Raw genomic sequence first — 25,295 nt, forward strand, 5'->3', positions numbered from 1 at the left:
AAAAAATGCTCAGTCTTACTCTGCAACAAGCCACCTTCAATCGTCTCCAGAGAACTTTAACTTGCACTGTCTGCACAAAGAGTCTGCTTATGCAGCTAGGCCCTTTGATTCAAAGCAGAATCCTTGTGGCCCAATTTACCATCTGCAATATTTCATAAAGTGAAGTCTGTATTACAAGAAAAATCTTAAAACGTAGCTATTCTACCCACACCTAAATTCTCATGACTACTGCGTGCTTGCCTGGCCAGGTCTGGCTCAGAGCAGTTTTAAGTATTAGCTGGCTCAGCAAATTCTTAACACAGCATAACGTTTATGTAACTGTTAATGTTTTACTGCTTCGATCCAAAATAGAACAAAGTCAAATAATCTTTCTTAGTTTTCAAGTCTTGGTAGAAAAATGGAAAGTAAGCTTGCTCACTCAGAATTATGCATGTGTCACTCTCCGTAATTCATCGCTTAATTCCACGCATCTTCTCGGATTTTAAAAATAGGACGGAAGAGGCCAGAGCCGTAGTCCAAGATTCTCAAACTGACTGTTTCAAAGTCTCGAATTCTAAGTCTGAATAGTGGCGAGACTTTTCATTACCTAGACATCGAGATTTAACATATAAAATAACGTTTTGCTGCTTTACTATTCGCAGTTGTAATTGTAACGAGTTTGTTCTTGTTTACTTAAATCACTTCATGGTCTTGTTCTTCTATTCGGCCTAGCTAATCTCTGCCAGCACTTTGGTGAAAGTTTTTTACTATTAATCCCAAAAAATTGCTTTATAAAAAATACTAAAGCATTCTGAACGGAGTACAACTATAGTTAAAACCTTAAGTATATTAGAATTTGTTAGAAATGGGGATTCTGGTTGGCTAGTGTATGAACCTAAACCAGGCAGAACCCACCACTCTAGCCAGTGCAAGTAAGTGACACACCAGAGATAATCTGTGCTCACTCCCTGGTAGCTTGGCACAGAGCAGTCAGGCATATCCATGGAGGTCATGTGTAAAGATTTTGTGCAACACGCTCACACTAGTGACAAAATACATACACCACAAAAGAGTCTCCACACTGGAGTATATAAAAATATATATATTGTATCTTGTGTTCGAAAGATAGATCAACTGACATTATTCATGAGTACTGTGCATATTATGCTGTCACTCCCTTGGTACTGATTATCCCAAACAATGTAGAACAAAAGGACACAGATCAGTGAATATGTCGGATATACTAGGCAATTATCTTAAGATGACTCAGTACTCTGACAATGCAGGACAAAAATGGCCCCATAAGATCAGTAAATACAACATATATCTCCTACAGTAGTGCAGGCAATGTCAATACATTTGGAAAAGACACATGAATCACTAGGTGTCCCCAGAAGTACGTTGGTCACAGCGCACACTGAAAACGATTGTATTCATGAGAAAAAAAAAGGAAAATAGTATGGCGCAGGAGCACCTGTTGTAGGACCATGTGGGGAGACCTTGTTTGGTCCCCCACAGCTCAAAAGGTGCCACTGTTCCCAAGTCACAATTCAGGAGCCAGAAGGCTACCTCTCCTGGTCTCGAGCTTCAGTGTCCACACTCCGCAACCTTGCACTGGCCCTCTAGAAAATAAGCATAAGAATTCTCCATCAGGGCTTTGGCGGCCAGATCTCCTGCTCCCCGTACTCACACACAGCGTCACAGTCCTTCGGCTCGCAGAGCCACTTCACAAACTTAGGCCACCCATGGGGAATTGTGGAATGGCAGTGTTTCCCTAGGGGCCCCTACCGGACCTTTTTCTTGGCAACCAGAGGCTGCTGCAGTGGGAGGGTTCCCGACATGGGCTTCAGGTCTGTGTCTTCTCCTCAGAGCAGGGGTCCTCTCACATGTGGCACAGCTCCTCTCTCAATGAGAGGGCTTCGCTGTGGGGTTTCCCTTGGGGCTGCAGATGCTGCTTCCAGGAAGGATAGTTCAGCATGGTACTAGCCCTCGGCGGGTTGCACATCGCACCTTCCTCGTCGGGAAAAGGGGGGGGCACCAGATGAAAAATACTTGCCACCACTCCTGAATGCAATTAAGTATTCTCTGTTGCGCTATCTGGGAAGTCTGTTAAAGTGCTCACCACACACTTGGTATAGCAGGGCAAAGAATAGATCACTCACCAGGTGCAGGACACAGTGAGTAAAAAGACTAAAGCACTTGCAATGCACTATTTCGGGGAAAAATAGTGGCGGGACTCAGAGTTCCACCTCCAGTTCTGGGATAGCTCAGTCCCAGGAGAATAATTGGGGCACCAAGGGGCAGGCAGGCCAGCACATCAGGGCCAATAATGGCAGTTCCTCCTGGCAGTCCAATAGTGCCTGGTGACCTCACAGTCAAGAAGCAGCTGGCAGCAGGGCAACAAGCAGAAAAGCAATCTGGTGAGTCCTTTATGTCACCCAGCAGACAGCAAACAACAGGGCAACAACAGAAGAGCAGTCCAGATAAGTCTTTTGTGCAGTGCAGCAGTCCTTCTGACAGCGTTTCAGTCCCAGTTCCAAAAGTGCTCTCAAAGCATGGGGTCAGACCCCCTGTACTTATACTCCAAAAAGTCTTTGTTCAGGGGGTGACTTCAAAAGAACCATTTGAAGTATAACACAACCCCTTTCAACCCAGCCCTGGCTCCGGACATCAGTAGGGGGTAAATCAGCCTTTTGTGTGAGGGCAGGGCACAGCCTATTGACAAGTAAAGTGTGAATGACCCTCCCTCTTCACAGCCCAGGATGACTATCAGTATGCATATGGATGCAGATGCCTCTCTTGTCACATCTACCCCCTCCTGTGTTGTGGCTCTCTGGAAAGTATGCACAAAGTGTAGCTGTCACTCTGCCCTAGATGTGGATTAGAGTCAGGCTGTAAGCACTAGAGTCAAAAGCACATGGAAATGCCCACTTTCTAAAAGTATAATCAAATAGAGGGGCACTCTGTAATCCTGGGAACAAGGGTAATGAAATCCAAGCATAAACAGTTGTTTTAAATCAGGAGACGACACTTGAACAAAGATAATATGGTAATGGGATGCACAACACTATAGCTTTGAACAAAGGAATATTTTAAAAAATATATGTATGATTGCTTCTGTATTCATAGGAACATATATCATTTCCTTCATAGTTCATCAAATCCCTTATAAGGAAGGGTATGATCAGACTGGTCTGTCAGGACAAAACAAAGCAAATAGGTGCTCCAAAGGACAACTCAGTGAACAAGTGCAAACAAATGTGCCACAAAAAATAACAAAGATGAACAACCCCCCCAAAAAATGTACAATGTTGGCAAACTAGGAGAGGTCAACTCCCAATACAGAACTCCATAGAAACAATTAAAGAAATGTTCAAATGCTCCTAGTGTCCAAAATAATGAGGATTTTTATGACCAAGAAAAGTCAACGTTTCGACCCCACTTAGTATGACTTTGCCAGGGTGTTCATCAGGACCAAAAAAAAATGGTACACGCCGACAAATAAAAATTGTGACAGTAATCAGTCTCCCAGGGGCATAAACAGCTCACCAAACTATTAGTGAAAGTCACAAATGCCTTACCACACCAGATTTGATCTGGGCGACTGAATTACAATGATTCTTTGTCTCAGAATTACTTTGCTTCTGGAAAGAAAGCGAACAATCCCATCTCATTAATAATGGAGGTTATAAACCTCCAATTTAAAGGAAGCAGGGAAGAAATGACGAAAGAAAACATGTGAAAGAACATAGCGAAGAGGCACTGCAGTGGCAGGCCTGAGACAAGTTTGAAAGGCTACTTCTATGGGTGGCACAATCTGCGTGGCAGGCCCACTAGTAGCATTTAATTTACAGTTCCTGGATACATGGTTGACCATTTGACAAGGGGCTTTCAGGTAAATATAATATGCCAAACATGATAAGCAGTGGTCAAGTACCCAGATTCCTAAGGCCAGCAAAAAAAGGGTAAAAAAAATAGGAAGTGAAAGGGAAAAAGGTTGGGGATAACCCTGCAGAAAGGACCATTCCCAACAGAATTCATAACTTTTTTACTTACATGATTTCAAAGACAATTAATTTCAACGTAAATAGCCCTTTTAGGGCTGTCTTCTGCAGACAAGACTTCCCATTGAAGTAACAAGACTGCTCCCTATAAAGTGAGGGTGAAGATGATGAAGTCACCCCGACCGAAATTAAAAGTTATATGCATAACGAACCACAGTGCAGCCCTGATTGCCTTATCCCGGCCTCAATGGCATGGACGTCATCTAGGGTTCGCAGTTGCGACCCCTGGCTTGCCCCTTGCAATCTCTGGCACTGCCTTTGTGACCCCTAACATCAGAGGAGGCAAAATCAGTGCCTGGAACACATGGACAGCTGGAAATCTGTTGGCCTTCACTTTCCTGGTTTTCTGTCATTTTTTAATTACAAAAATAGTGAATAATTTTGTCAACTTTTAGTGTAAACAATGGAGTACAATTAGCTGAAATATAGGTACGTAAAAATGCTTTTAAATGCGTGTTGTATGCGTGCTTGAGGGTGAGAGTGTTTGAGAGAGTGTGAATGTGTGTGTATGTGTAAGTATGTGTGTGTGAGTGAGTGAAAGTAAATCTCAAACGGTGTGTGATGTCACTTCCGCTACCACTAGCACTTGGTGAATTGACGTCCATGCTCAGTGGTCTGACGGCTTTGTAGGAAGCTGCTTGATAGTTGTTGCAGAGTGTTCCCTGCTGAAGGGACTTCTCTGGAAAGAAGAAGCGGGACAAAGAATTAAACCTAGGGTACTGGGGTGCCGGTCTGATGAGGCCCGCTCGCACAACAACCAGAACGGTGTAGAGGAAAGGCTGTGACGAGGCAAAGCCACGAATCCTCCACCACCAAATCAGACCGCTGCCCAACAATAAACAACATGAAAACTCGCTATACAGCATGCTGCAATAAACCACACAAGTGAAATATACTTTCAATATATTTTTCAAGCACTTTGCTCCTTCTAACTGAGTGGGAGAGTACATTAATGCATGGAAAATGCCACCAAGTTGATATTTAATTGAAGATCAAAAATAGCAGGTAACATGGCCTGTCACATGTAATTTTACCCCTAGAGAGTTTATCACTGACCCCTTTAAACCGATGAATTGTCCCCAGCCTCCCCAGACTTAGAAATTAGTGAGTTAGTGGCAAATCTACCCAAGAATGTAATTGCATATACATTTAGGTAGACCATATTAGAATTATATTCTATTAGCAAGGTTCAGTTTCCATACCATTAAGTCGCACTTGAGATGTTAAAAGTTAACTGTCAAGTAACTTAGGAACCAAACATATGTGTCCAGAGGTCCAGAGTACTTTTACAGGTTTGTTTTCATCAAGTGTCATAAAGACTTATCATTTTTTTGTTTGTTTTGTTTCTTCCGAAACGCAGCATCTGGTTTTGCAATGGCTGACTGAACTTATTGGCGGGGGTGGGGTGGTGGGGGGGGGGGGGGGGGGGTTGAATACATCATATGGATGGATGCCCCACAATCGTAATAAGATATAGGTGGCTTATAAAGTGCTTCCAGATGAACGATTTTTGCAAATATAGTGAAGACTCACAAAATCATAACTGGCTTGCTCACAAGAATTTGCACACTCTCAATACTCTAAACTACTTTAGCATTGAATAAGGCATGCTCTTTTAATGGGTGTAAAAATGAAATATTTTTTTCACACTGAAAAATGTTCCATGTCTAAAACATGACGGCAAATAAAATAGTTGATCTCCTGCCTGCGGATCTCCAACTGTACTGACAATGTAGAATGTAGGCATATTATGAAGGTCATGGTTTCACCAGGAGTAGTACTAGCAGGTTAATTACCAAGAAGTATTACTTAGACCTACTGAAATCACAGATGTAGTGCTGTTTGGTCTTCTTTTTTGTGAGTCGGACAACTAACGTCTGTATACGTAGCAATATCCATCGAGCTAAAGATAATAAATTGTCATAATTCTCTTTTTGCCATGCGATTGCATTGATTTTACTAACTGCTAATTTATGTGCATTTTTCTTTCCATAGGTGAGGAAAATGGCCGGTGTTTTACAATTGAATACGTCATGCCAGTAAATGTGCAGTTGACGTCTGAGTCTACCGTCAGTGTTTTAAGTAAGTGCTACTTCTTTTCTAAGCCAGTATTGTAATGACTACTGATGTGCGTTGCATGTGTGCAGCTAGATTCATTCAAAAGTCCATAGGTACAAATCAAAAAGTTCCCGTTAGAGCTGCCTGGTAATGGAATTGTGGAGCAAGTGGTAAATCTCAAGAAGGATTTGTCAGTGAATTTCCACCACCAAGCTATGCTAGTGGAATGCACAGTATCTTCTATTATCCTGTCTTAGTGTGGAGGATTTTTCTTTCATAAACTGAACTTTATAATATAATACATAACCAGTCCCCTGGCACTTCATTGCAATAACATAAGGACTATTACATACATCTCCATATCCCACCTGCACATATCCATCATGGTATTTCACAGGATTCCAACCATTTGCCCCAGTGGCGGAGGAAATTCAACCAGTGACGTCTTCTCTTGATATAAAACTTCCTCCGCAAATCAGATTTGTTTTGTTGTTACTGAAGGTTGATCATTCTAAATAGGATAGTGATTTAGTGGTCATGTAGACTACAGGAGTCCATTTTCCTTTAGAATTGATTCTCTGATAGGAGGTCGTGGATTGATTAGACATTGGCAACAGAATTTCCTCCACCTACCCTTTTGATTTCATCAACAAAGGGTTTAAAAGTTAAGGGGGTCACTTAAAGTTTGTTGCAAGGGATGCCAAACCAGTAGGATGATGGTAGTCTAGCGTTTGTCAACCAGTTGCAGATCTGACATCAAATTTTGGGCCAGATGTACAAAGCTTTTTTCTTGTAGCAAACGGCCCAATTCGCAGAATCAGGCGTTTGCAGCAAGTAAATAGCATTTCCCAATGTACAAACCCAGTTTTGTGATTCGGTGATCTATTTACTGAGTTGCAAAAAGGGTTTGCGAGACGCAATTAGGAAGGGGTGTTCCAAGGGTGTCCCTTCCTAACTGCTAGCCGCAGTGGTAAGTATGATTGTTTTGTGACTGTGAATGCGGTCGCAAAACAATTGCAGTTAACACCAATTTCAAACTGGTGTTAACCCATTTGCGAACAGGAAGGGGCCTCTTGGGATCCCTTTCCCTTTGTGAATGGAAGCAAAAATCTTTTTTCAAAGCAGGTAGTCGTCCCACGGACCACTGCCTACTCTGAAAAAATGAAAATAAAACATTTCATTTTTTTTTTTAAATGCATCTGTTTTCCTTTGAAGAAAATGTGCTGCATTTAAAACAAGCATTTGCAATGCAATGGGTCTCGTGTTTGCTCGAGTTAGAGCTACTAGCGTTGTAAACCCCTAACAAGACTTTTCTTGCCACATAAGCAAGCCGACGGGCACCATGAGCCTGAAGCAAACACACAAAAGGAAACAGAAGTTAGCTCGCAGTGAAACCTATAGGCAAAAGTGCAATTTTCCATATAACCGGCAAAAGTGCAATTATTTGTGTAACAGGATCGATGTCATGCAAAGCAGCGACTACTGCCCAGCGAGATCGTGCTGCCTACGAAATAAAGAGAAAAAGTAGTCCAGAAATCACACGGAAAACATCGAGCCTCATATGTTTTCAGTAGTTGGCGGGTGCGCTCGAGAAGTGCTAAACACCGGAAAGGCATGACTTATGCATGTTATTCACTAATCAAATCAAGCAAATTTTAAAAGGCAAGCCCACGAACCAACCAAACTGATGGGACTGGTTAAAAGTCTGTAGAGAGATAACAACAGGGACAGAGCGCTTTGCGCGCTCGACCCTAAAAAACGGCTTTGTTTAAAAAGCAGTCACAGAACTGGTGGTCTGCTGACCTCAGCAGTCCACCATCCCTGTGACTGTGGCCATTCCCTATGGGGTCGCAAACTGCGATCTACCTCATGAATATTGATGAGGTAGGTAATTTGCGACCCCATTGGGAATCGCAAACAGTGTACTTAACACTGTTGTACATTTTGTTTTGCGACCCACAATTTTCAATTCCCAAATGGATCGCAAATTGCAAGTCGCAAAACAAAAGGTTTTACGTCTGGCCCTTAGTGTCCTCTGCCGCTCTGGCATGGAATTTTTTACACTTCTAGAGCACTTTTGGCAAAAATCCCGAAACTAACCGAACCCCCATTGTTGGAATTCATGAAATCAGACCCAAAAGCAAAGGTTACTTTGAGAAAACCAAAACAATGTCTCTGATGTGAAGGCAGTTTTCACATCCAGGCCATTTTCTGCAGGAAAAATCAGCTTTGGAAGCCGGCCTTAAATAGGATCGTCATTCTACTACTCTGAAAACAGTGGTCCTGGTGCGGGTGGCCTTGCAATAGGTCATTTACGACTGCAGAGACTTGAAGGAAGGAGGAGGAACTATGATGCAGGTCTGTCAGGATATTGTTCATATTCAATGGATTTTATTTTCCGCTCACCTCTAATTAATACCTTAAATTGATAGAAACTCACATCCTAAAAACCATCCTTGCCTTTGTGAGTTGAGTTCTCTGTCCCTCTATGTATGCCTCCAATACCTCTAACTACACTGTAACTGACTGTATCTTTTTTGAGTCAGTATGTTTGTTGTCTCTCTCTCTTAGTGCCTATCGAATTGGCTTATGTATATGGGTGCCTGGCTTGTCCTAAGTCTTTTTAGCAGTCTGCCACTTCTAGCTGTCAGCTAGACCATTATCCTCACACTGTTTACCTGCTACGGATCTTTGCTACTTTTGTGTAACTGATCTCAGCATCCAGGGCAGGGAGTGTGTTATAGGTGCACACGGTAAAGAATCCCAAAAACCAAATAGATCAGGCTGGGCCCCTTTGCCTCCACATGCAACCTATGAAGCAGTAACTAACCTGCTTAAGGATTACTAGCATGCTTGTAACAGAGATCAGTTATACAAAAATAGCAAAGAACCGTAAGTTAATGAACTTCCCTAACCACAGCAAAGTTCAATGACAAAAACAGGATCTGATCAATAAGGACCTGATAAAGGCCAATGGACCCATAGGGACATGTATAGCAGAAACATACTAACCAGTTTGTTTGATAACTTTATTCTCTTTTTAATCTTACCCTTATCTATATTTTACATTACAATTACTTTCCATAAGTATAGGAAACAGCTTTACTTTTTTTGCAAATATCCCACTAGTATCTTTTTACAAACATTCCCTCACCTAATGCAGGTACTACTGACCTGGAGAAACGAGTATCCAGTTTGGAACCGTATGATGACACTATCCACTATGTTACTCTAGTGAAGATTATATACACCGATGGAAGTTATTACTGGTTGAGGGTTTCCGGGACAACACTCGGGAGACTCTGGTATCAAGACCGGTGTCATTCACTCTATTGTTGATGGTTGTAAAGTATGACAGAATCACAGGCTAAGGATTATGGGCCAGATGTACGAAACAGTTTGCACGTCGCAAACAGCGAATTTCAAACTGCACTTTGCAATGCACAAAAACTGTTTTGCAATTTGGTAACCTGGTTACCGAATCATAAAACGGGTTTGCGAGTCACAATTAGGAAGGGGAGTCCCCTTCCTAATTGCGAGTCGCAGTGCAATACCAGATTGCTTTGTGACCGCGAACGCGGTCGCAAAGCAATCACAGTTTGCACCCATTTGAAATGGGTGGTAACCCATTCGCAAAAGGGAAGGGGTCCCCTTTGTGAATGGAACTGCAAACATTTTTTCAGAGCAGGCAGTGGTTCTATGTCATGCATGCTAATGAGTACCTAGCATTATTCTTTCTGTTTGAAAAGTTTCCTTTTCATAACCTCCACTCCTCAAACATATTGTGCAGCATTTTATAAAAGGCTGTTTATCCTAGAATTAAAAAACATGTCTAAAATGTGGATGTGCAAATTTCTATTTTGAAGCATAAGAGTCCAATGACTAGTTGCGAATCCCATAATCATTGGACTCTGGCTCCTTAAATTTAATTTAATGATTGCCAGGGCCGTAAACATTTCTTGTAGGAGAGATCATGTCTTCAGACATCTTCCACCATTGTGGCATCTCCTTTGCCTTTTTCAATAGCCTTCCTACTGCATTTACCAATATTAATCAATATGCGCTACTCTATCTGAAATTGTCACCTGTGATGCCAACTGTATAGTGATGCATAAAGCATGCTTCAAGACCAAACAGTACCAACCTTGTACTCATCCAAGGAAACAAATTTAGTTGGTTAATCTAGATGGCTTTGCGCCCCAATTGACTAGCAATGTTAAGTTGCTAAGCTATAACACTGACAACTCTCAGTTGTGAGCCTCAAGACCCACATCACTCAGAAGACCAAATACTACATTTTACCAATTATTGTGCTTCTGAAGGTAATGTTTTCTTCTATCCAGAAATGTAATTCAGATTTTTTTTAGCAAACTTTAGTCACTTTACATCAAAATAGATGCAATGCACTGCCAACAGAAATACCAGCATCCCACCTTGTCCCTCTGCAAAGTATTTTTCATGCAGGAGTATGCCTGATCATGGGTCTCCAGGGGTTTGATAGGTTCACGGAGAGCTTCAATGGCTCCACCTGTCAACCTCCATTATCTTCAAGGGATGTGGCACCATTTACAGAGCACTCCACAGTAAGGACCCTTCTTACCTGGCTTGCAAGATCAGATCCTCTAATTGTGTGTGTCTGCAGCCCCTGTAATATTGAGAAATTGAAAACCAAGAGTTTCAAGAATAAGAAACGTGATAGTAAACCTTCTTCCACTATTTCTGAAAATCTTGAACAATATCCCAATCCGGAACCAACAACAACCCTCTTTACTCTTTGTCTGCAAGCAAATGAAAACACTTCTTTCACACAGCATCTAACCATACTAATATCTCCCGCTGAGCAACCCTCTCCAAACATTCTAGCATCATCTTGCATTTTCTGAGAGCACTTGTTCTGCTTATCTGTCTTGTATCCTCATCCCGGTTTGTAAATTTTCTGTTGCTTTGTAGCTTCTTTTCCTGCTCCTTTTTCAGACATTCATCCATGATGTAAATGCTTTGTTCTTTAATAGGCTACCAAAGCAAATCATTCTTACATGGCTAGGTAATTCAGAAACTGATTGGAATGAAAGGGTACATCTGAGAGATATTTTCCTGTGGTAAAGAAAGAGAAAAAAATGTGACTTCCAAGCAGGTATCTTAGCCTATTCAGATTAATAGCTCTCTGGGTTACATTCAAATGGAGAGTTTCCTCAAATGCCATTACTTTTCAACATTTAAATTAAAATCTTGTGGCATATATATAATGCCTGACTTAGGGCCTCATTATGAGTTTGGCGGTCCGTGGCATGGCAGCGATGGCGGTCTGACCGCCGTCGGGTTGGCAGTCGGACCACCAGATTATGACTTATGCTGGTCTATTGAGCAAAGACTGCCTCGCCAGGCAGCACAGACCGCCACAGTCACAAGGCAGCACAAACAGGCTGGTAGAGACAGTGTTGTCACCGGACACATTATGAGGTTGCACACCGCCAGTGTGACTATGGCGGTCCAACCAGAAGAAGACATAAACAGAGACTATAAAGGGAGACACTCACCTGCAGTCAGCCTTAAATGTCCGAAGCCACATGGAGACCATCACGCACGTCCTGCCACTGCTGATAAACATCTATGGAGCACAAAATCCAAGTAAGTTGCCAAACAGGGGTCTTTGGACAAGTGAACACTGGGGTGGTGAGTGGAGTGAGAGTAAAGGTGGCAAAAGGTGAGCAGTGAGCATGCATGACATAGCATTTTGGTGACATTATTTTTGCTATGACTTACCAGACTCAACTCCCCCAGGTATTCCAATCAAGCCCCGAGGATGCAGGATGGCCAAGACCTTCTGTTCCCAGGGATAGAGTTGTAATGGGGGAGTGGAAGGGCCACTGCCAATCTTCTTGGCCTGCAACTGGTGCCTGGAGACCAGAAAACAGACCTTTCCCCTAAGGTCATTCCACCTTTTCCTGATGTCCTCCCTTGTGCGCAAGGTGCTGCCTACAGCATTGACTCTGTTGACAATCCTTTGGGAAATTTCCAATTTTCCTACTGAGAGGAGTGTGCTGGACCTGTACTCAAAACAATTGTGGCTCGACTCTTATGATTTCATCCACCATGCCTCTCAACTCATCCTCAGAAAAAACCTCGATTTTTAGAATGTGACATGGTGGGATAAAAACAAACGTGACAATGACTTACTAAAGAGGGGTAGTGCAAAAGGGTGTGAGTGGACAAAAGTGTGTGCTGGGTGTGAAAAGAGATGGTGAGAAAAAGTGGTGCCTAGTATCTGTGCTGCTGTGTTGAATGATTAGCTCTGGCTTCTGTGTGTTGCGTTGGTGATGAAGAGGGTTGTGGTGTGTGAAGGGGTGTGTTTTATAGTGTCCTTTGCAGATGGGTCCAGTGTGACAATGTGTTTCATGTGTGTGTTGTTTTCAAATCCATCCAATGTGCAGTTGTGTATTATTTTGGTGACCGCAGACCGCTGTGGTTCGGACCACCATTGACTTACCCCCATTGATGCCCACTACTGTGACTTTGGGCTTGTATTACGGTCAGTGGTTGGTGGTGGTGCTGTCGGGGCTGGAGGTCAGACCGCCTATTTTCAGGCTTCCACGCTGCTGCCAGTCTGCCTTATTTAGTTGGCGGTCCTGCCTGTATGACTCGTAAAAGGATGGTCTGAAAGACCGCCAACATGGGAGTCATTTTAGGACATGCTGGTCTGGCGGTCCAACCACCAAACTTGTAATGAGGCCCTTAGATTTTGGTGGCAATGGAAAATGAGCTAATTTCTGAAGGAAGTGCTAAATCAAGAAGTTGTTTCTTCAATGAATTTCTTCCTCCTTTGGATTCTTCTCAGATTCAGCCCTTCATCCAGAAGTCAGTGGATGCTAACTTAATAGCCAGGTCTAAATCAGGCCCTCAGTGAAAAAAAACACTCATTTGATGTTCTCTCTTTAGAACTTTACAAAAAGTGTACGGAAGAGGAAGAACATCCAGTCATGGGGGAAAGGGTTTTGTTTTGCAGTTTTGGTATGCAGGGGTCCTCTTTTGTGCAAGACATCTTCTTGCTGGGATGAAAAGTGTTTTGAAGGACAAATATAAATCTAGAGATTAGTTAGGCCCAGGAAAGCCCTTTGGAAGACAAAGTGGTAAAGAGATTGATTTTGTTTAAAGACAGTAGTTGTAGTGCAAACACCATTTAGGCTTGCAGCAAGGTGTTCAAGGAATGGGTGCTGTGGCTGGCACAAAGAATATATTGCATGTCAGTGTTCAAACATCCGAAAATTGTTTCAGTTATGAAAAGTAATTACTGTTTCATCTGATAGTCTTAGGCTTGACATTCAAAATTTGTCTAGTCCATAAATTGGCAGCACTCTTGCCTCCTCAAAATTTCCAAGTCACTGTTGGTGGAACCCATTAAAATGGTGGTCGATCCACCATTGGACCGTTGACTGACGGTGGCTTACACTTCACCCTATTTAGGACATGAGAGAAAATGTCATTGTTTTAATTTGCTCAGACCTCCATTAAATCTAAAATAGGCTCATGTCCTGAGGTTACCAAAATTCCATCCTCCTACAGCAGCAGAATAATTGTTTTGTTTTATGTACAGTAGGGGACTGTTAAGAAGACTTCCTTTGAATGTAATCTGCCCCTTTGATTCTAGATTAACAAACACCAATTGGCAAATTTGACCTAGAGGAAATACTGTGGTCAAATTGCACACAATCTGAGGCAGTGGCATAGGCATCAAATGTCCTTCTGGGGAGTAGTGTCAGCTTATAGGTCCCACATGTGGAATTTTGAAAACAGGGAAAACGGACTGACAAGCAGCACTATGTGCAGTGCAGGCAAGGCTGCAGTGCTAAGATGTGACACATAATAATTTGACATGTTTAAGACTACGTACACAGTGAAATAATTATTTTGTAAAGTGGGGGGTGAATTCTTCAAATTCTGGGAGTATAATGCTTAAAAGAGAAACATGCATTAATTTCTTGCTTTTGCAGTAAAAGTGGCCAAAAGTGCTATTAACGTCATAGGTTTATGACAACAATCTATTAAACAAAACTGGCAATGTATTTTAAAGACATAGAGCCTGATTACAACTTTGGCAGAGGGGGTTAATCCGTCCCAAATGTGACGGATATCCCGCCCGCCGTATTACGAGTCCATTATATCCTATGGAACTCGTAATATGGTGGGTGGGATATCTGTCACATTTGGGACGGATTAACCCCCTCCGCCAAAGTTGTAATCAGGCCCATATTTTGCTATCTTCAGCTAAGAAGATACATATTCCATTATTGTGACATGTTATTAATGAGCAAATGCCTTATTAATTGATGAATTTACAGTTTTAGTTTAAATTCACAGAATGCTTTTTTTATAAAGGTTGTTATTTTTTCTACTTTACGAATGGGGTTACCAAAACACTCTAGAAGGCTCCCAACTACCCTAGTGTAATATTACTAGGAATTCCACAAGGCCTTTGTTCACAGCTGTTGCTGTAAGACAAACATTGGATAGTTGGAGCTCCAGGCTTTTACAATGCATTAGAATCCCGGAGAACTCCATTGTCTTTAATGGAGCTCCAAACATTCCTAAGTTCGAATAAGCATTGTAACCTGTTACAATGCGGGCTAAAGCAGTTTTTAAAGACTCTAAACCTGCTATAATGAGGGAGAGGCCCTTTACAAACGTTATAGTCAGAAGGGCTGTTATGCTTTTAGACCATTTCACTCATTTGGGGTATATAGGAAGCTGGCTCTGTATATACTACATCATAATGAGATATCGGCCCTCATTACAACCCTGGCGGTCGGTGGTAAAGCGGCGGTAATACCGCAAACAGGCCGGCGGAAATAAAAATGGGATTACGACCGTGGCGGAATCCGCCAACATAGACAGCCACTTTAACACTCCGACCGCCACGGCGGTACAAACAAACAGCGCGGCGGACACCGGCAACAGACAGGCGGAAGACAATGTACCGCCCACCCTATCACAACACGGCTATCCGCCACCTTTTCCGGGGCAGAACCAACGCGAATAAAAACACGGCGGAAACAGTACACAGTAGAGAAAACACTCACCTCTCCACACCCCACGAGGAACCAGGACGCCATGGAGCCCGAACTGCAGATCCTGCCGGCGATGGTCTTCCTGCTCCTCTATCGGGAGCTCCAACGACGGCGGCGACGACTACGGTGAGTACTGCACCTACAACACAGGGGAGGGGGGAGGGAAAAGTGAGTGACACACACACACGCAACATGCAACACCCCCACCCCCACCCTCACCAACAACACCATACACACAAATACATGCAGCAACATTACATATACACCCCACCACCCCTCCTTGAATAGCGCAAGTACAAAAGAAAAAGATTGTAACGATTGTAATCAATAAAAATCCATTAGTCAAAACTAAAAATCCAGTATATAGAATTATGTACACCAACTACACAAGTCCGGATAGTGCACCAATCATTGTCCATGGACCACTGGGCCCAAAATGCATGGGCGAGGCCCACACTAGATACCTGACTCCAAACAGAGAGAACACTGGAGGAGCATCACTTAGAAAATATACAGGCACCTCAGGGGGAGAGGATGGGGGGGGCACCTGAGCCTGATGAATGCACGACGCCACTGCTCCACAAGGGGGCTTGATGCCCATTGATGTATCCTGGAGAGTGCAAAGCCACAGTCTCTCAAATCTTTCCAGTGTGTGGTTTGCCCACTGCTTTATCCTTGGGAGTGCAAAGCCACAGTCGCTCAAGTCTTTCCAGTGGGTGGTTTGCCCACTGCTTTATCCTGAGGAGTGCAAAGCCACACTCTCTCAAGTCTTTCCAGTGGGTGGTTTGCCCACTGCTTTATCCTGGGGAGTGCAAAGCCACAGTCTCTCAAATCTTTCCAGTGGGTGGTTTGCCCACTGCTTTATCCTGGGGAGTGCAAAGCCACAGTCTCTCAAGTCTTTCCAGTGGGTGGTTTGCCCACTTCTTTATCCTGGGGAGTGCAAAGCCACAGTCTCTCAAGTGGATAACAGTCTCCACTGGTTCTGGAGGGGGCTTTGTGCCCAGAGTCCTTCATCTTGCCAAGGACTGAGGTAGTGGATGTGATACTCCACTGGTTCTGGAGGGGGCTTGGTGCCCAGAGTGCTTCATCCTGCCAAGGACTGAGGTAGTGGATGTGATACTCCACTGGTTCTGGAGGGGGCTTGGTGCCCAGAGTGCTTCATCCTGCCAAGGACTGAGGTAGTGGATTTGACACTCCAGTGGTTCTGGAGGGGGCTTGGTGCCCAGAGTGCTTCATACTGCCAAGGACTGAGGTAGTGGATTTGACACTCCACTGGTTCTGGATGGGGCTTGGTGCCCAGAGTGCTTCATCCTGCCAAAGACGGAGGTAGTGGATGTGATACTCCACTGGTTCTGGAGGGAGCTTTGTGCCCAGAGTGCTCCACGTGCATTGTAGCCGCAACAATACACTCGCCTGGGTGTGTGTGCCACGAGATTGCCAATGTACAGGTAGCATGATACGCCATGGAGGCAGAGACATACCCCACACTGCTGCGGCTTCGCATTCCATATGCAGGTGACTACTGTGATAACAGTGATGCTTCTTGGAAGCTGCCCAGACTCCTGGAAATCACCACCAGCCTCGGACGACTGACCACTGGGGATGGCAGCCATGTCTGCGGTGGTGCCACTGGCTCAGGATGTCGTGGGGCCGCTGGCGGTGCTTGTGGCGGTGTCAGTCGCGGCGGTACTTGCGGCGGGCTCTGTGGCAGCGGTGCTTGCGGCGGGCTCTGTTGCGGTGGTGCTGGTGGCGGGGTCTGTGGCGGCTGTGCTGGCTGCAGGGTCTGTGGCGGCTGTGCTGGCTGCGGGGTCTGTGGCGGTGGTGCTGGCTGCGGGCTCTGTGGCAGTGGTGCTTGTGGCGGGCTCTGTTGCGGTGGTGCTGGTGGCGGGGTCTGTGGCGGTGGGGACTGTGGCGGCTGGGCTGGCTGCGGGGTCTGTGGCGGCGGTGCTGGCTGCGGGGTCTGTGGCGGCGGTGCTGGCTGCGGGGTCTGTGGCAGCTGTGCTGGTGGTGGGCTCTGTGGCGGTGCAGGTGGCGGTGCAGGTGGCGGTCTTCTCATCCGTACAGGTTGGCGTCGACGTGGACAGAAGGTGTGACACTGGTCCCTCAGTCGGTGCCACCATGCCCTCTCCTTACCTGCCCTTCAGTTTCTGGCCCTTCCCCACCTTTGATGGTGGCGCAGCTGTCTTGCCATCATCCCCTTTCATTTTCCCTGACCCCTTTGGGGCAGGTGTTTTCGGCTTCTCCCTCTGGGATGTGGGCATCTTTTTCACCTTGGCAGGTGGCAGAATGTCCTTGCCCTCGCCCCGTGGCACACTGGCAGCCCTGATGGTTGGCGCACTCCATGACCCTGCAGATGCTAGCACCACTGTGCCTAGGGGTGTGGTGGCTGAGGTGCTGGGCTGGGACCTGGAGAGCCTGTCCCTAGGGGAAGGACGGGGGGAGGTGTAGGGAAGAGGTCAATATTAGCCAGGAAAAGTTTTTTAGACACACTGGGATGGGTAGATGGAGGGGGTTTGGGAGTGGAGGTAGAGGTAGTGGTTGTAGGAGGTGTACGTCTGCTGAATTTTGGTGAAGGTGCATGGGCTGGAAGCTGTTGTGAGGTGGATGGCTCTTGGGTGGGTGTGTGCCTGCGTTTGTGTACTTTGGGAGGAGGGCTCACAGACACCCTGGTAGAGGACACTGGGTATGTGTGAATGGTAGTGGGGGTGGTGAGTGCACATGAACGGTGTGTGGTGATGGGCGTGCTGGTGATGGAGGTAGTGGCTGAGGATGTAGTGCATGCAGGTGTGAGTGGAGACGAGACTGGGAGTGAGGAGGGAGACGTGGAGGAGGGGAACACAGTGGAGGCAGTGGATGTTGGTATGTGTGCATGGGTATGATGCTTGTGTGAGTACCTGTGGGATGTGTGGTGCTTATGTTTGCCTGAGCCACCCTTGTGTGTTGATGTGTGTGCATGCTGGTCTGATGGTGTGCTTGGGATAGGCTGAGGTACAGGGGATTGGGTCCTGGTGGAGGAAGTTGGAGGGGGGAGGCTGGACACAGGGACAATGGCTGCCATCAGTGCTGAGGCCAGAGCCTGAAATGTTCTCTGTTAGGCTGCCTGCCCAGAATGAATGCCCTCCAGGTATGCATTTGTTTGTTGCAAATGCCTCTCAACACCCTGGATGGCATTCAGAATGGTAGACTGCCCAACAGTGAGGGATCTCAGGAGGTCAATAGCCTCCTCACTGAGGGCAGCAGGGCTGACTGGGGTAGGGCCTAAGGTGCCCGGGGCGAAGGAGATGCCCACCGTCCTTGGTGAGCGGGCACGGGACACACACTGAGGGGCTGCTGGGAGGGCGGTGCTGGTAGGGGGGGTGGCGGCTGTACCTGTTGATGCGGGGGCACAGAGGGGCCCGCCACCGCAAGGGAGCTCCCATCAGAGGAGGAGTCTCTGTCACTGCTGTCTGCTCCTGTCCCCGCTGTGGAGCTCCTCTTGCCCTCCGTCCCACTGGTGGCTTCAGACTCCGTTGTTTCGCCCACCAGGGCCAAGTGGGATGCAGCTCCCTCCTGCTCCGGTGCCACTGCTCCTCCGCCTGATGATGCTATTGCACACAAGAACAGGGAGACCACAAAAAGAGGGGGGGAAAGACAGAAAAAAGGCATGTTCAGTGCATGCAACACCACTACCGTTGGCAGACACAGCAGCACTCTGCACTACGCCATGCACTTATAGTTCCTAGATTTATCACATGCCCATGGGGTACAAGGCCTAAGCCCGATTGCTGCACACGTGGAGGTCACAGGAGCCTGACTAGGTGTAGATGGCAGTAACCACAAGTGGGGTTGGGGTGCCACAGAGCCTGCCTCACAAGGGACCTTGCCTACAAAGCTCGCCCTGGCCTAGTGGAACCCACTGCCCACCTCCCAGACACCTTGTAATGCGCGCAAAGTCAGCAGAATGGTAGTATACTCACGCCCTTCTTGCTGCCGTGATGCCTTCAAGCGCCCATCCAACTCCGGATATGCCACCGCCAGGATCTGGAACATCAGGGGGGTCATGGTGCGACGGGCACCCTTCCCACATTGGGAGGCCATCCGCAGCTGGGCCTCCGCCGTCTTCTTGCTCCAGCGGCGGAGGTCCTCCCATCTTTTCCGGCAGTGGGTGCTCCGTCTGTGGTGGACCCCCAGGGTCCGGGCGTACTTGGCGATGGCATGCTAAATATCCTTCTTCTGGTGGGCGCTGACCTAGAGGAATAGTACAGGGGAAAAGGAAAATCTTTACCCGTCCGGACCGTCATCCTCTTTGTCCCACGTTCCCACCCTTGCCCTGACGCACATACACTCACCGTCCGCACATGCTGGCCTTAGTCCCCCCCCATTTATCTTCCATCCACACCAATCAAAACAGGCATTGCCCATGCAGCATTCTCACAGTGTACTCACCTGTTTGTCTGGAGGACCGTACAGTAGTGTGTACTGGGAGAGGACCCCATCCACTAGTTTCTCCAACTCCTCCGAAGTTAAGGCAGGGGGCCTTTCCCCAGACACATGAGCCATCGTCGCTTCCAGACTGAGGTCACAGTAGCACTTACAGTGTAGGTCCTCTCCTGTTGAAGGTCAGGTATCAAGTGAGGGAACAGACAGAAAATGGCGGTCACGTCCGCCGCGGTGCGTACCCTCACAGCCAGCATACCTCGTCATTGGCTCCTGGGGCCGATAGGGTCCAATGTTAACCAATGCAGGATTGCGCCGCGGTCTTCGACCACCTACCGCAACGGTGTACAATGCCAGCGCAGTTACCTCATATCCCCTTGTCCCACCTTACAGTTCAGGCAGCCGCCGTTTCAGGGGTCCACATGGCATTAATTTTAACTGCATCACACCAATGTAGGCCTTGCATACACACAGTAACAGGCACATTGCAGATTAATATATGTGTGCAAATGACATTTTGTGATACCTCAGTATAGGCTGACTCTCTGCTCACTGTTCTCATCCATAGGGCACGTCCGCTGAGGCAGGTGATGAGATGGCAGCATCCTCCGGTGTTCAGACCGCTGGTGGACCTCTCGACAATGGAAGAGAGTCACTTAATAATCACCTACAGACTTGATCGTGCAACAATCCATGAACTGTGTGCCCAGTTGGAGCCAGACCTGATGTCAGCTCTCCGCCATCCCACAGGGATCCCCCCTCTAGTACAGGTCCTGTCAGTACTCCATTTCCTGGCAAGTGGTTCCTTTCAAACAACAGTGGCCATTGCATCAGGGATGTCCCAGCCAATGTTCTCTAACGTGTTGTCCAGAGTGTTGTCTGCCCTGCTGAAACACATGCACAGCTACATCATGTTCCCTCAGGTTGAGGATTTGCCAACAGTGAAAAGTGACTTCTATGCCCTGGGACATATCCCCAACTTCATGGGTTCCATTGATTGGACACATGTGGCCTTGGTACCCCCCGCTTGAGTGAAAAGGTGTACAGAAACCAGAAGAGCTACCATTCGATGAATGTGCAGATGGTGTGTTTGGCCAACCAGTACATCTCCCATGTGAATGCCAAATTTCCTGGCTCAGTGCATGACGCTTACATTCTGAGGAATAGCAGCATCCCTTATGTGATGGGGCAACTCCAGAGGCACTGTGTGTTGCTAATAGGCGAGGACAAGGACCCTATACAGTGTGAATAGTTGTCTGGGTCTGGGGTTGTCCCTACGGGTTAGGGTGTGTCTAACAGTTGTCCCTCGACATTTGCAGATGACTCTGGTTACCCCAACCTGTCATGGCTACTGACCCCAGTGAGAAACCCCAGGACAAGGGCAGAGGAACGCTACAATGAGGCACATGGGCGAACTAGGAGGGTGATTGAACGGACCTTCGGCCTCCTGAAGGCCAGGTTCCGGTGCCTCCATATGACAGGTGGTTCTCTCTACTACTCACCAAAGAAGGTGTGCCAGATCATTGTGGCCTGCTGTATGCTGCACAACCTGGCTTTGTGACGGGAGGTGCCTTTTCTGCAGAAGGATGGTCCAGCTGGTCGTCTTGTGGCAGCTGTGGAGCCTGTGGACAGTGAAGAAGAGGAGGCAGAAGAAGAGGATATCGACAACAGAAACAACATTATCCAGCAATACTTCCAGTGAGACACAGGTAAGAAGATGTCACTGCCTCACACATCTCATACTATTGTTGGAGCTAGCATAAGTCTGTCATTTTCACTCAGTGTATGGATCCTGACTTGTCACTTTGCCTTTCCATTTAACAGATGTAAGTCCCACTTTGTGACCTCTGCTATAATTCCTCCAGCCATCCAGGTGTGTTTCATTGGTGAACAATTAAATTGACATTGCTATATTCCATAGTAATTGCAATTACACATTTGTGAGAGCACAGAATGACTCCAGATTCTTTTGTGATTGAAGTGTGTTTATTTCTGTGCAAATAAGTGGAGGGGGTTTGGGCAGGGGTGATGGTGGAGGAATGTCCATGGCAGAGTCCAGTTTATTTGTTTCACAGGTGCATTGTCCAAAGGGGCATAGGAAGTAGAGCAAGGGCAGTTGATGGATGGACAGGGTGACAAAGTGGGACAGAAGGGTGACATTCAGGGCAGTCTCATTTCCTGGTGGGGGTCTCTGCAATGTTCTCTGTCTTGTTCATGGATCTCAGGGACCGTTTGCGGGGTGGCTCTCCATCTGCAGGGGGTGGGGTGCTGGTGTCGTGTTCCTGTGGCGGTGCCTCCTGTCCACTAGTGCCGGCGGAGGTGGAGGGCTGTTCATCATCCAGGCTAGTGTCAGGGGCCCCTTGTTGTGCCACAGTGTCCCTCCTGGTGTTGACAAGGTCTTGCAGCACCCCTGCAATGGTGACCAGGGTGGTGTTAATGGACTTCAGTTCCTCCCTGATCTCCAGATAGTGTTCCTCCTGCAGCCGCTGGGTCTCCTGAAACTTTTCCAGTACCATTGCCATTGTCTCCTGGGAGTGATGGTATGCTCCCATGATGTTGGGGAGGGCCTCGTGGAGAGTGGGTTCCCTGGGCCTGTCCTCCCCCTGTCGCACAGCAGTCCTCCCAGTTCCCCTGTTTTCCTGTTCCTCTTTCCCCTGAACCGTGTGCCCACTGCCACTGCCCCAGGTCCCTGATTGTCTTGGGTTGGTGGGTTTGCCTGGGTTCCCTGTAGTGGTGGACACACTGATGATTGACGTGTCCTGGAGACAGAGGGATGGGCCCGCTGGGTGGGTGCTGTGCTGGTGTTTCCTGAGGGGGGAGGCTCTGTGGTGGCTTGTGACAGTTTCAGGGGAACCGACTGTCCTGAGGTCCCAGATGGGCCGGGTTGGTCATCTTGATCCAGTTGTGCAGAGCTGCTGTCATCACTGTGGGTCTCTTCTGTGGGGGGACTGGAAATGTCTGGTACCTCCTGTCCGGTGACGTTGGTTAGGGGTCCTGCAGGGGTGTAAAGGCATGATTATTGCATCTGTGTGTGCCATTGTGTGCAATGGGTGAGTGACCCTGTACTCCAGTGCTTGCATTCTTGTCTAGGTCCTTGTGTGGTAATTGGTTTGGGGTCTGTGTGGGTATCTGTAGTGGACATGCTTTGGTGATGGGTGTCCATGCTTTGGTGCTGCACGCAGGGCTTGGTATTGGGATGGGTGGGTTGTGATAGTGAGACATATGTGAGGTGTTGGAGTGATGGGGGTGAGGGTGAGGGTTGGAGTATGTGATTGCATGCAGGTAGGGTGGGGGATAAGGTAGTTAAGAGTTGACTTACCAGAGTCCATTCCTCCTGCTACTCCTGCGAGGCCCTCAGGATGCAGTATTGCCAAGGCTTGCTCCTCCCATGTTGTTAGTTGTGGGGAAGGAGGTGGGGGTCCACCGCCAGTCCTTTGTACAGCAATCTGGTGTCTGGAGACGACGGAACACACCTTCCCCCGTAGGTCGTTCCACCTCTTCGGGATGTCATCCCTAGTTCTTGGATGCTGTCCCACTGCGTTGACCCTGTTGACGATTCTGCGCCATAGCTCCATCTTCCTAGGAATGGAGGTGTGCTGCACCTGTGATCCGAATAGCTGTGGCTCTACCCGGACGATTTCCTCCACCATGACCCTGAGCTCCTCCTCAGAGAATATGGGGTGTCGTTGAGGTTCCATGATGTGGTGTGGGTGATGTGTGAGGTGGTGTGTGTTGTGATGTGCGATAGGATGTGTTGTTGTGTATTGATTGAGGTGCCTGGATGTTGTGTGAGTGATGATGTTGTGTGTCTGTGGATGCTGGGGTTGTTGATGGTGGTGTCTCTCTGGAGTGGTATCAGAATTCTGGTAGTAGGGTGATGTGGGTGGGTGTTTTATATTGGATTGGGTGTGTGGGTGTGTGGTGTGTGTGTGTGTATCAGGTGTGTGTATTTCGAATTGTCCAATGTGGTTGTGTTTTGTAAATGTGTGTGTGTTTTGAGCGCAGCAGTGTGCATTCGTGGGTCGTGATAGTGTGGGCGTATTCCTGTTGGCGTGACGGTGTCGGTTTTGTTATCGCCAGTTTATCACTGACCTTTGGTGTGGCGGACTTGTGTGGGTGTCTGGATTATGGTGGATTCCGAGCTGTGGGTTGTAATAGCTGTAGCGGAATTCCGCCGCCGCAGCGGTGTGTTGGCGGTCTTCTGCACGGCGGTAAGCGGGATTTACCGCCAGGGTTGTAATGAGGGCCATAGTGTGCACAGGGCCATAGGGCTTCCCAGAGGCTTAACAGAGGTTAAAGTAGATAATACTAATGCTCTGTATGATGGTAGTTTGGTCGAGCAGTTAGGCTTATCAGAGGGTAGTGCAAAGCATTTGTTGTACCCACACAGACAATAGAAGAAGCACACACTCAATTACATAACTCCAGGCCCATGTTTTTTAGATATATCAAAAATATATTTTCTTAATTTATTTTTAGAACCACAAGATTCAAGTTACAGGTAAGTCTTCAATAGATTAGTATTTCAGAAATGTATCAACAGTACTTTATTTGAAATCGATAAATTATACAGTTTTTGAAATATTGGCAATTATCTGTTTTAAAAATGGACACTACAATTTTCAGAAACACTTCCTGGGGGCAAGAAATGTTAGTTCGATTTGCAGGTAAGTACACCACTTACAGTTTCAGTCTCTGGGTTTTAGGAAGTCGACTGGTTGGAGTTCAAGTCAACCCCAAACTCACCCCACCAGCAACACGGGGCTGCCAGATGCATGAGCAGTTTTAACGTGGGGTCCTATGAAGACAGGGGGTACTTGGAATAAGGTCCGCCTACAGGTAAGTACCTGCGACTCGGAGGGCAGACCAGTGTGGATTTGAGGAGCCCTTGAGAGGCCACAAGTAGGCATCAAACACACACCCTCAGCGGCACAGGGGCGGCCAGGTGCAAGGTGCAAACAGGACGTTGGGCTTCCAACAGTGGTCTATGAGCGGACCCTGGGGATCACTCAGAGGCTGCCGGCAAGTTGTCTCGGGCACATCACTGAGTGGATAGGGAGAAGGGCTGCTGCTGAACATGGCTTCACCGGGTGTCGGTTTCTCCAAGGCCTGGGGCTGCGGGTGCAGGGAGTCGTTTGCCATCGGATGTCTTCGTCCGGAGCTTTCGCGGTCAGGGGGTCCTCGGATTCCCCTTGCAGGCATCGTTGTGGAGGGGTGGAGAGGTCAACCCAGAGTGGGCACTTTCTCAGAATCATCTGGGGATCTTCTCTAGCTGGTTGGAACACCTAGACACAGGCCCTGGGCGTCGGGTGCAGAGTGGTTAGGACTCACGCATTCATGGTGAAATGGGAGTCCTTAGTTGTTGGTTTCTTTTTGGACAGGGCCGCAGTCCACAGGAGATCTTGGTCCTTCTGGGGTGCAGGGTAGATTGGCAGAGGTCGCTGGTCCCGCTGGATGTGTTGCTGATCTTTTGCAGGTTCTTTAAAGCAGGAGACAGGCCAAGAGGGCTGGGACCAAATCAGTTGTCGTCTTCCTTCTTCTCTGCTGGGGGTTTCAGATTAGCAGTTCTCCTTCTTCTTGTTAGGTCGCCAGGCATCTGGTGAGCTGGGATCAGGGAGGCCCTGACATCCTAGATTTAGGGGCGTTTTAGGGGTCAGAGAGCAGTAGCCAATGGCTACTGTCCCTGAGGGTGGTTACACCCTCTTTGTGCCCACTC

At 47.2% G+C, this 25,295-nt stretch overlaps 1 protein-coding gene across 1 annotated transcript in view; it reads left to right on the forward strand.

The window, feature by feature from the left end:
- The window catches only part of CACNG5 (calcium voltage-gated channel auxiliary subunit gamma 5), a 315,051-nt gene that overhangs the window by 191,926 nt on the left and 97,830 nt on the right, over window positions 1–25,295 (forward strand). Inside the window, exon 3 of the mRNA XM_069199889.1 lies at window positions 6,039–6,125. Within this exon, the coding sequence (XP_069055990.1) occupies window positions 6,039–6,125 (87 nt within the window). The remainder of the gene's footprint in view (window positions 1–6,038; window positions 6,126–25,295) is intronic.

The sequence above is a fragment of the Pleurodeles waltl genome, chromosome 7 (assembly GCF_031143425.1).
Source record: "Pleurodeles waltl isolate 20211129_DDA chromosome 7, aPleWal1.hap1.20221129, whole genome shotgun sequence".
Lineage (NCBI taxonomy): Eukaryota > Metazoa > Chordata > Amphibia > Caudata > Salamandridae > Pleurodeles > Pleurodeles waltl.